Source organism: Amblyomma mixtum, chromosome 5, assembly GCF_055824585.1.
Source record: "Amblyomma mixtum isolate Tamu chromosome 5, ASM5582458v1, whole genome shotgun sequence".
Classification (NCBI taxonomy): domain Eukaryota; kingdom Metazoa; phylum Arthropoda; class Arachnida; order Ixodida; family Ixodidae; genus Amblyomma; species Amblyomma mixtum.
In genome coordinates this window covers 110104147-110116385 of record NC_143016.1, presented here as the reverse complement: position 1 = coordinate 110116385, position 12239 = coordinate 110104147, and the positions used below count along the sequence as shown (strand labels likewise).

General features: G+C 49.9%; 1 protein-coding gene across 1 annotated transcript; it reads right to left on the bottom strand.

The window, feature by feature from the left end:
- Positions 1-5972: 5972 nt before the first annotated feature.
- LOC149343357 (uncharacterized) lies at positions 5973-9843 on the bottom strand. The gene is made up of 3 exons (XM_089542372.1): positions 9506-9843; positions 8340-8698; positions 5973-6686 (listed from the first exon to the last, which is right to left on the bottom strand). Exons 1-3 carry the CDS (start codon positions 9657-9659, stop codon positions 6147-6149), a joined length of 1053 nt encoding a protein of 350 aa, XP_089398498.1. The 5' UTR covers positions 9660-9843; the 3' UTR covers positions 5973-6146.
- Positions 9844-12239: the final 2396 nt, after the last annotated feature.

Sequence of the window (12239 nt, the reverse complement as noted above, 5' to 3'; positions counted from 1 at the left end):
GAGATCATGAAGAAGACGAAGTGCAATGCACGGCAAGAGAATGTTTTGCAGTTTAACACGAGCCGTGCTCGGGTGCGTCGAGAGCCTAGCGCTCTCGCGTAGTGCCCAGCGAAGCTGATCACTTCGCGCAGGCGCGGGCTCGAATCCCAGTCGCGGATATTTATTTGGTTTATATTTAATTATTTATTTGGCTTGGTACCCAGCAACACACATCGCAAGATATTGTTGAAGGTTTACACTTCAGAATAGTGCTTTCGCACTGATAGTTGCGCAGGAAGTCTTTCTATGCTGCTAGTATCAGAAGAAAACACACTCTCATTACTCCCTGCTTGGTAGCCGTAGGAGCAAAGTATGGAGCTAGCAGATTTAATTGCTAATGTGTGCTGTGTTGTTTTCGACCCTTTGATTTCCGCTAAGGCTAATAGGGGATATTCAAAATTCCGCAAGTGCGCTTTCCCGCATAACAATGTTGCCCCAAAAAAGATGGCTGACCATGCGTTTCCAGCTGGAACAAAGCAAGAAAGACTGGTTTTTTGTTTGAATCTTCCAAAATACGTTTTTTACATTCTATCCACACCTTTAGCGCCTGTCCTGAAGCCCACGTAGTTCCTTTATAGCGAAGTCGGCCATCTTGTTTGGGGCAACATTGTTATACGGGAAAGCGCACTTGCGGAATTTTGAATATCCCCTATTGTGCAGCGTTAGAGCTCACGTGATTGCTGGAATGTGGTGAGGATTTAATCACTAGATCCCCAAAACCTGTTTCGCTGACCTATACCTGTGGTATTCACGGAGCACATCACGATCTAGAAAAAAATAGGACCAGAAAGTAAGGCAGACATATGCCGGATGTTCCAGTTAAAATATTGTAACGTGGCGGCCAGCCAAAGAATGAGGCGTGATGAACGATGGATCAGAAATGATTTAATGGCCGCTGGCCTAGCGCGAGCGCTCCGTCCCGCGCCACTGCCAGCGTCGTCGTCTTCGTAACATTACCCGGGGCCACCGAGCGATCGTCCAGATCGTAAACAGAGGAAGATGTGGACGAAAGGATGCGTGATTCATTTTACCAAGGCAAAGTGAATATAAAGGCTACACAGCGCATGCGCGCAGAATGCACAAGGAAAGGCACCTTCCAACGACACATCGAAAGGTACTTCTTTTCTGGTGCCAGAAAAAAGGTCGCACTCAGAACTGTACAGGAATGCCGAAGAAACCCTTACGCACTTCTCGCCCCTCTTCGTTATATGGTAAGCTTCCAGGCTTTTGCGTGTGGTCTGATCATTGCGTCTGGCAAGTATCTTTGCACTGTCGATATGCGGCGAACATTGACATTAGGTACTGTAATGCACAACCAAACGCGCGTTCTCGTCGTCCTCTAATTCCCACCCGTGCTACCTCCACAAGCCGTCGGTGGGATCCGAAATGACGACCTCCGAATTTCGCGTCTGGTGCTCTACAAAATGAGCTACGGCGACGGCTGTCAAATATTCTGCTTTCGGGGGTATTTATGTGTAGCGTAACCGGTGGCATGTGGGTGTTTTTTGTTCTTTTTTGTAATGAATTATGCTTGCCTAAATACTTTATTAATCTTTCATTAACGAACACCGCAAATTTAGAACAAAACATCCCCTATGCTCTTTGGCTTCGGTGACTGTTGGCTTCCGTCATGTGTGTCATAACGAGCACCTCTTTTCTCTTCCCTTTACGCTATGTGATGTTTATTACTCGCGTGCTCTTTCCTTTACGTATTCATATATTTGGTGCACCTAAAAAAATCTCAGGAGTAATGGCTTATCAAAAATTAATCCTTATAGTCACTTTACTGTTCCCTGTTAGTTTATAGTAACAGTACACCGGGTGCTCCCTGGTGCAGAGGAACGTTTGTGTATTTGTGTGCACGTTATTCTTCTTTACATTTTCAATGTGAATTTAATTTCCTCCTGCCACAGGCATAAGTGTGTGCATTCAGTTTTGAATGATACGTATCTGCATGTTTATGTTACTTGCAATGTTGGTCTTTCAGTTTCATGTACGGTTTCGAAGCTCCGCCGAGAGAGGAAGTGTACTGTAACGAAGACAGGACTGGCACGGCCAACAGTTTCAGCAAAGTTCAGCGCCCAGCAGAGAACTCAAAAGATGGCTGACTCTGGCTGACTCGCTGACCGAACCACACACACACTTCGTCTTCGTCGACCGACACACGCACACTTCGTCTTCATCGTCGGCGCGCTCCCATGAGCACGCGCCATTGCCCCCTCCATCAAAGCGGCGGCCCGATGCCGGGAACAAACATGTAGGGCAAAGGTAATGTTCGGTATAGAGGGCGGAGGGCAGAGAACACGGAGAGCTGTTAAGCTGGTAAAACGGCGGGGTGAAGCCTGTCATGGTAGGGCTTCATGCGCACCACGTGGACCGTCTCCGTCGGATGGCGCCGGCGTGGTAAGGAGGTCGTGTCCCGCGGGACAACTTCGTAAGTGACGTCACTAACACGACGAACCACTTCCTAAGACCGAAGTAGCGTTGGAGTAGCGTCGGAGTAGCCTTTCGGAGAGTCCGCGGCGGCGCACAGGTGTCCATACCCACACAGAATCGCCGGGCTCGTACCGAACGTATCGGTGTCGGAGGATGTAGCGACCGACGTCGAGTTGTTGTTGATGTCGAATCCGGTACCTTGCGAGTTGGCGGGCTTCTTCAGCCCGCTGGATGAATGCGTCAACGTCAGCATAGGTGTCTATGTTTGCGTCGTTGTGACCAGCGGGTAGCATAGCATCCAGCATGGTAGTGACACGCCGTCCGTAGACCAGCTGGAAAGGTGTAAGAAGGGTAGTCTCCTATTCTGCCGTATTGTAGGCGAAGGTTGCATAAGGAAGAACTTCGTCCCACGTGCGATGCTCAACGTCGACATACATAGCAAGCATATCTGCAAGCGTCCGGTTGAGGCGTTCAGTCAAGCTGTTAGTTTGGGGATGATAGGCTGTTGTCTTCCTCTGACTGGTGTGGGTAAGTTCGAAGAGAGATAGCATTAATGCCGCCGTAAAGGCGGTTCCATGGTCCGTGATGACGACTGATGGCGCACCATGACGCAAGACAATGGATGTCATGAAAAACTGAGCCACTTCTGCAGCACTAGCGTGGGGAAGCGCCTGTGTCCCGGCGTACCGCGTTAAATAGCCCGTCTCCTCAACAATCCATTTGCTCCCAGAGGAATACAATGGAAATGGCCCAGCAAGTCCATGCCCACTTGTTGGAAAGGGGTTGTAGGCGGTGTGATGGGCTGGAGAACCCCTGCAGGTTTAACCGGTGGTGTCTTTCGTCGCTGGCAGTCACGGCTGGTCCTCACATATCGCTGGACTGATGAGAGCAGCTTTGGCCAGTAATACTTCGCATGAATGCGGGAAAACGTCCGGGTAACACCCAAATGGCCAGCCGATGGCTCGTCGTGGCAGGCGTGCAAGATTTCTGGACGGAGTTCGGATGGCACAACCAGAAGAAAGATTTCCGTGTTATGCGCGAAGTTCCTCTTGTAAAGGACGTCATCTCAGAGACTGTAGGAACCCAAACCTCGAACGAAAAGCCGCGGAACAGCGACGTTAAGACCCTCCAGATGCTCGATGAGCGGACGCAACTCTGAGTCAGCCCGTTGACACCGGGCCATATCGGACGACGTGACGAGAGCAAAAAACGGAAAGTCGTCCTCCGTGTAGGCCGGAGCAACGTCGGTAGGTGCACGTGACAAACAATCGGCATCATTGTGCTTACGGTCGGACTTGTAGACTACCGTGATGTCATAGTCCTGGAGCCGACGGCTCCACCTCGCAAGCCGTCCCGAAGGGTCTTTGAGGTTGGCTAGCCAGCATAACGAATGATGGTCACAACTCGAAACGGGCGACCATAGAGATATGGTCGGAACTTGCTAATCGCCCCCACTACCGCAAGGCATTCCTTCTCTGTGGTAGAGTAGTTTGCCTCTGCATTCTAGAGGGAGCGGCTAGCGTACGCTATGACTTTCTCGTTGCCGTCCTGCCGCTGAACGAGAATAGCGCCGAGGGTAACATTGCTGGCGTCAGTATTAATTTCAGTGTCAGCTCGTTCATCAAAATGGGTGAGTATTGGGACAGTCTTCAGGCGGCTGCGTAGCTCGTTGAAGGCAGCTTCCTGATCCTCGTGCCACACAAAAGAAACATTGACGCTATAAGCATTGTAGGGGGCTCGGCAATTGGGTAAAAGTTTTCAACGAAACGTCTGTAGTAGGCACAGATGCCCAGAAACCTAGGAACGAACTTTTTGTCGGTTGGGCGCGGGAACTGTGCCACAGCGGCAGTCTTCTCCTGGTCAGGACGGACTCCGTCAGCGCTTATCACGTGACCAAGAAAACTGAGCTCTTCGAAACCGAAGTGGCACTTTTGTGGCTTTATCGTAACTGTGCCGAACGGAGTGCCTGTAACACCATTCGCAGCCGGTTGAGGTGTTCCTCGAAGCTAGGAGCAAAAATGACAACATCATCAAGGTACACTAGGCATGTCTGCCATTTCAGGCCAGAAAGAACAGTGTCCATCATGCGTTGGAAGGTTGCTGGCGCAGAACAGAGTCCAAAGGGTACCACTTTGAATTCATAAAGGCCGTCAGGTGTCACGAACGCTGTCTTCTCTCTGTCCCTTTCATCCACTTCGATCTGCCAGTAACCATTCTTAAGGTCGAGTGAAGAAAAATATTTAGCATCACGCAGTCGATCCAAGGCGTCAACGATACGTGGAAGGGGGTAGACGTCACGTTTCGTGACACGATATGGCCAGCCTCACCGCAATGGTAACAAAGGGGCCGCTGGTCTGGTGCCCGCCACTCGTCCGTCTTCCGCAGCCTCACTTCGGCCAACACAGGGACAGCCGAGGGCCGCGGCTCGAAAGTAGATGGGCCTGCGCTCCAAGGAGTGAGGTCGCAGTTCTGCCGGAGTACCGACGCGTACGTCTGGAGCGGGGGCGCCGGTGTAAGGGCAGCAGAGGCAGCAGGTTCAGGGACCGCCTGCTGGACTTCCTCTCAGATAATTTGTGCTAACGACGGACACTGCGGCTGCGACTGGGCAGAGAGGTGCATTTTGTGCAGCTCTTCTTTGACGACAGACCGAACCAGCTCCCACAGGGTGTCAGCGGAGTCGCTGGAGGCTGGCGCAAAGTAGGCAGTTGATACAGTGTTCACGCCGCGATTGTAATAGCGGGCGCGTTGTTGCAGTGTCTTTTCGACGGTAGTAGCCTACGATAGAAATTCCAAAGTGGTGTTAGGTGGGTTTCGCACAAGCCCAGCGAACAGTTCTTTTATTCCGAGCATCAGGTGGCGCACTTTCTTGTCCTCGGCCATGTTTGGATCCGCCCTTCTGAACAGTCGTGTCATGTCCTCATAATACATAGCGACGCTCTCATTCGGTCGCTGATTCCTTGACTGTAGCGCCGACTCAGCTCGTTCCCGACGGTCGGTCTTGACGTAGGTCGCCTGCCACTGGCTGCAGGACCGTTTCCAAGAAGGAAACGTTGCCTCGTGGTTCTCGTACCACGTCCGCGCCGAATCGTCAAGAGCGAAGTAAACATTGTAGAGGTTCCGCTCCGCATCCCAGCCGTTGTACCTGGCAGCGCGCTCGAGCATCTCGCTCGTTAAGGCTAAGTGCTGGGATCGAACCTTCGTTACCACCAGGGTACTTACCGCTACCCTGGGCGCTTACTCGCTGATACACAGTATGCTGCACTGTGCCTCTGACGGATATAAACTTGACGTGAAATACTGCCATTCAGAAGCTGCATTTTATTTTAATCGCATTAGAGCACGTTATTAATCTGGAGCTCACGACAATGAACAGAAAGTCTCCTGATGATTAATAAGAATGCGGCTACCTGCATTCGAAGCGCCCAAAGCACATCTTGTATGCTAAGTCATTAAGGTAATATTCACACATCACAACGATGGTACTATACACTGGAGGTTCGGAAAAACTTATTTCTATTTAACGAGTCTTTTTGCGTTAGCACTAAAGTCGACCGGCACATAAAAATGCTCATGGATTGAGTGCCATGAGTCGACCTCGCTCCTTGTCTCTTTAGTCTTTTATCTCATAGTTATTTCACACACACGTCGACGCCCACTATAACGTTGCACGCTCAGCGCTGCAAAAGGCTCCGGTGCAGGCTTGCAATTTCCCTCGGCTGCAGACCATGCAGCGTCAGATGCGAGGAGCTAACGTTGCCCTCCCGCAGCCACTTCTGCAGGAGTGCTTCCTCAGGACGATGGCAGGGTCCGATGCCTTCGAGGTGCGCCAGCCTTAGACCCGCCCAACGAGCCAGCCGTCCCGTAACCAACGACCCTTCGTCTCCGTTCGGCTGCTCGTCGGCAAATGCCGGCTGCAATCGCTGGAACACGTCCGACTTGGCCATGTAGGCGCAGCCTTCCAGGTGATCGCCATCTGGTGACATGCGACCGTACAAGGTCCCAGCGGATGATTCGCCCGCTAACTGGTCCACAGCAGCTATCACGGCGGGCACGTGCACGTGCGTGTCGTCGGTGACGCGCAGCACGAACTGCGAGTCGAGCACGTGCCCGGGAACCCACTCGATGAGCATAGCAGCCATCGAGGCGGGAGGCTCCTGCACTGCCGGTACCGCTGCCTGGGCCACGATGTCCTTGAACTGCCGGTGCTCTGCCTGTGAGCGAGAAAGAGAAATGGGGATTAAACATCCGGTTTCGAGGAGTGAGTGGAGGAGTGATGATTGAGATCAAGGGAGCTGGAGTTAGTTTGCTTAGCAGGTACTGGTGTAAGGCTCATGGGTATGAAGGGAAGATTCATCACATGGAGGTGACAAACAACATCCGCATCTCACCAACGGGCACGCTGCTCAACAAGTGTGCCAAACTTTTTCTACAAGGATTGGAAAAGAGTAACAGACCTCCACCGCCGTGGTGGCTAAGTGGTTATGGTGCTCGGCTGCTGACCCAAAAGACGCGGGTTCGAACCCGGCCGCGGCGGCTGAATTCCTTTGAGGAGAAATTCTAGAGGCCCGTGTGCTGTGCGATGTCAGTGCACGTTAAAGAACCCCAGTAACAGACCTCCTGTGCGGGTGAAAGTGAAATGAACTGCCCAGCCAATTTTTTCAAGCCTCGTCCAGTTCCATTTGCTCTTCTGCCTGGAATTTAGGAAGCAATGGTCAAACTAGCGAGGAAAGGAATTTTGCAGTCAGTATGACATTCCGTATGGGCGATTCCAGTTGTTCCGATTGTCAAAAAGAATGGTACAGTGAGAATCTGTGGCAACTATAAAAGCAATGTAAATGCTGTTGTATAATGGCACACTTACCTCTTGGCGACAAGCGAAAAACTATTTGCAAAACTGTCAGGTTCTTCGGTTTTCTTCAATCTTGAACGTTTGTCTCACAAGAATTTCAAGAATTCATGCAGAAGAACCAAATTCGACATGTGAAGGTGGCACCTCCCCAACCGTCTTCCAATGACCAGACTGAGCGGATGGTACAAAAAACAAAACAAGTCCTCCAATGTTAAGATAGTGGAGAAATAGCTAAAAAGCTTTCCCAGTTCCATTTCGAGTAAACATATTGTTTCATATTCCACTACGGGAAAGAGCCTTGCCGAAATGCTCGTGAGTAGAAGACTCCATACTGCGTATGACACACTTTATCAGATTTGTAGTTTGAAATGGAGCTCGAACAATAAAAGCATGATGAGCGGCGGAATCAGGGTAATAGAACATTTCAGAAGTAAGAACCCCTTTTTTTATGACAAATTGTCTAAGGGGGCCTATGCGGCTACTAGGTGTTTATATGCGACGTTATTGGCCCTGCGTCTTACAAAGTCCATACGGTAGATAATCACCTATGGAAACGCCATGGGGAACGGATGCACCGTTGAGATTGGTGTGCATGCTCGAAAGACAAGTGACGAAAAGCTAGCCACCACTCCAGTTCTAGAACATCCGCTGTCAGCAGAGCAAGAGGAACCTGAGGAGGAATGCGCGCCTTCACCAACAACTTAGCCGGATGGTGCTGCAGAACATGACCTGCCAGCAGCATCACCACTATCTTCTCAGTATACTGAATCAACCGGACTGTCTAGTCCTAAATAATACCAAATACCAAACAATACCCCATAAACGCCTGGTCGTCATTCCGGGTGCAGAAGAAAGCCGTTTGGCGAAGTGCCGATATAGCATTTCCTTCTATCGTTAGCTGCACAATATGCACAAAGTCCAGTAAAATGAACAGCGGTGACTCAGCTCAATCAGCAACCGTACAGTCACACGCACCGGGAAAAATGCTTGCGCTGCAGTACCCTGAGGACCTTACCTTCATGGAGCGGTACAGGCTCATACCCCGAACCACGCTCATGAAGAAGATGACGCGCAGGGTGCAGTTGGGGTACTGGCGGGATCGCCCCCAGCTAGAGCGGATCATGTCCCTATGCGTCCTGCGCTCGGGAGACGTGGTGACGAGCACTGTGAGCCTCGGGCAGGGGATCCAGATGCCGCTCACGTCCACCAGCAGGTCCGGGTAGCCCCAGAGTACATCGTCCGCGCCCGGCGGCGGCTCTCGGCTAGACTGGGACCACGTTCGCCACACCACACGGTCGCCAAGAGACCCCGTCCAGTCGACCGCAGAGGAATTCACGCCGCTCACGTCTTCGGCTCGTGGAGCCGCTGCGTACACTGGTAAGCGCGGGTACACAAAGTTGAGCAGAGGCTAAGAATGGGTAAGCACTGTCACTGTCCATCACCTTAGACATGCACAACATGCTAAGCTAACTCCACTGAAATTTGAAGTCCAAATGGGCAACGATAATCTTGCCTTCCCAGCGCCTTGCTTTCGAATAGTTCACACTGCCGAGTACTCATATTGTTCAGAGTCGGTAAACCTTACACTTGCGCGCGAAGATAGGTGTACGCTGCAAAATAAAAAAAAAACAGGATCAAGGTGCTTTCGTCCTTCGTGAAGCGACCGTGCAAAAAGAAACCTAATAGTGGCACCTTATATTTAAGCGCCCACAACAGTAACTTGGCAAGGATCGAATAATTCTGCCGATATTTACGGGGCGATTGTGCTGTAACTGAATGTCTCAGTTTTAAGTTTTGAGTTTCTATGCCACTCCGAAACGCCCGCAACAACCACGCGTTCCCCGAAATTGAAGCATGTGGCACAGAAATTACTCGTTTCTTTTGCGCACGATGCTCAAGAAAAATGTGTAGCACCTTCGCAGAGGATGTGGTGCTCGTGAGCATTTTGACATATCCGAGGAACATAATAATAACTGTTAAAACCATCCTGTTAAACCACTATGTTAAGAGAATAAAACTATCAATTTGTTACGTCCCAGGAACTTGACTGAATAGTTGCAGTGCAAACCAAGACCCTCGGCGAAGATAGCTTTGAATTCACGCTTTAGAGTGCTGTGAGGAACATCTTCAAATGAAACGCACCCCACACCATGGACACGCCACAGGAGCCGGAGTACTCACTCATGAAAGCAGTCGTTGCTTGCTGCTGGCTGCAGCAACCCGCATCTCGATCTTTGAGCACCAAGGTCCAAGCAAGTCCCATCACAGCGAGCAAGGGCACCAAAAGGCAGAAGTGTAACTGAGCTTTCCGAAGGAAGCCCTGGGTGACACACATCAGGATTATACAACTAAGTCATATTTGCTTTAAAGTACGCCCGCGCAAGCACACTGATTTACTCGATCAACGCAGTTGAATGGATATTTCGCGAACAGATCAAGAGCGGGTGAGTGCAAGCATAGTGGATGTTGACTCTCATTGTCCTTTTCTTCAGAGCGCAACTCGCATCGCTGTTGTTCGGTAAACGAAAAGTTGAGATGACATTTACGTTCTAATGACAAGACTGTATGCGTCTGCTGCGTGTGCAAAGAGCCTGTAAGTGACAACCTCGGAAGTTTTTGCGGAACGTAATGGCTTGGCTCACTCCGGTTCCGATAGTGAAAAGATTTGTCATGCTACCAACCTTTGTATGTGATGACGTCATTTTATGACGACGACACTACTATATTCAGTAATGCCTTATTATAAAGCAGCTGTGTGAGCTATTTCTGAAACTTAATGTATAATTATTATCTGTCGACGTAAGCGCTGTATTGGCATTCTCATCATCATCATCAGCCTCACTACGCCCACTGCAGGGCAAAGGCCTCTCCCATGTCTCTCCAATTAACCCTGTCCTTTGCTAATAGTGGTCAGTGTATCCCCGCGAACTTCTTAATCTCATCCGCCCACCTAACTTCCTGCCGCCCCCTGCTACGCTTGCCTTCTTTTAGAATCCATTCCGTTACCCTTAAGGACTAGCGGTTATACTGCCTTCGCATTACATGCCCTGCCCAAGCCCATTTCTTCCTCTTGATTTCAACTAGGATGCAACGAACCAGCGTTTGGTCCCTCACCCACTCCGCCCGCTTCCGATTTCTTAACGTTACACTTATCATTTTTCTTTCTATAGCCGGCTGCGCTGGCCTGAACATAAGCTGAACCCTATTCGTTAGCCTCCACATCTCTGCCCCATAGGTGAGTTCCGGTAAGATACAGCTGTTGTAAACTTTTCTCTGGGGGGATATTGGTAAAGTGCCGTTCATGATCTGAAAGAACTTGCTAAATGCACTCCACCCCATTCTTATTATTCTAGTTATTTCCCTCTCATGATCCGGATCAGCGGTCACTACCTGCCCTAAGTAGACATATTCTCTTACTACTTCCAGCACCTCGTTACCATTTGCGAACTGCTGTTCTCTTGCTAGACTGTTGAATATTGCTTTGGTTTTTTGCATGTTAATTTTTAGACCCACCGTTCTGCTCTTTCTGTCTAGCTCATTGATCGTGTTTTGCAGTTCATATCCTGAGTGACGTAGCAAAGTAATGTCATCAGCGAATCGCAGACTTCTTAGGTATTAAGGCCGAAAGCTTTAATGCCTCATCGTTGTAAGCAGGAGTTGTCGACAGAAGTGTCACGCTTCTCAATTGGTCGAAATGGTCGTGACGTCACAGTGCGCGAGGTTCAAACGGGGCCAATTGTACTTTAGCTAGTAACCATGCAACCAATTAAAGGGATGGTATAGTGATGCTCCAAGTAAAATAAATAAATAAACAAAGCCCAGTAGGAAATTGGTCGAGTTGGGGTATCGAACGAGGGTCTCCGGAGTACTAGACGAGCATTTGCAAGACGATGGTTTGCAACGAACAAAGGCGCGTCTAGTGAATACGGTGTCTTCGTTCACTCCCATCTTTCTCCCTTCCCTTACGACGAGGTTCAGGTGTCCACCGAGATATTCGAGACAGGTACATTTCCTTTCCTCAAATCCAATTTACCGACGAGCAAGGCATAGAGCCGAATGGGCGATGGCGTTCTGTGGACTCCCTGGCAGCGTTACAAGACGCTCTCGCGTTCCACTCGTGAAGCTAAACATCTTAACCACACATCAGTGACACAAGAGGCAACACTGCGCTTAAGGCTTTCTCCTCACCGCACTTTAGGTCAACAAAGCGCCCCCCTGAATTTGTTTTTCGTCATTAACTCTTATCCCCGACTGTTCCCAGTTTAGGTCTCGTAATACCTCCGGTAAACAGGTGGTGAATAGCCGAAGCTTTCCTGAGCATTATGCAGTGGCTCATATGCTCCCCCGTTTAGTAGAGCCAGTACAGCCCCGTTTGCAAAACCAATAAACGATCGGACGCGCCTGGCTTCTTTAGAGCTTTCCCTCACTCCCGTCTGTACAACAAAAAAAAGGTCTAAAGAAAAAATGGGAATTTTCCCGGGGTCAGCTGATTCTCTAACAGCAGTACAAAAAGCAAAAAAGGTACGATCTATTCTAGTAAAAGGAATATCGAAAGGGGAATAAAATCGAATAAGCCTGTTGGGGCTGCGTGTTGCAGTTGCTGAGGAAATGGGCCTTAAATATGCTTCCAAGTACATAAGTAGTATGGGGCCAACCCTGCGGCCTTGAAATAAATGCTGCTGCCTGTTCATGCTTTCTATTTTTTTAATATAAACCTCCCGCAGTACGTCGTAGCTACAAGCACTCCCGTACAATGGCTCGCCAGTAAGAATTTTGTCCACGTGGGCCGGGAAGTGGACGCACCAGTGTTAAACGTGTACCCTACGCTGTCTGTGATCCAGCTCGGTCCACGAAAGGGCTCATTCATGGGGACAACTATCTTGGTCACCTTTTCGCCCCATGAAAAGGGAATAAG

Coding starts and splice junctions, on each gene's coding strand:
- LOC149343357 (XM_089542372.1), bottom strand. CDS start 9,659: ATGTGTGTCACCCAGGGCTTCCTTCGGAAAGCTCAGTTACACTTCTGC. Junction 8,699..9,505: donor AGCAACGACTGCTTTCATGA/GTGAGTACTCCG, acceptor CGCGCTTACCAG/TGTACGCAGCGGCTCCACGA. Junction 6,687..8,339: donor GCCTGTACCGCTCCATGAAG/GTAAGGTCCTCA, acceptor TCTCGCTCACAG/GCAGAGCACCGGCAGTTCAA.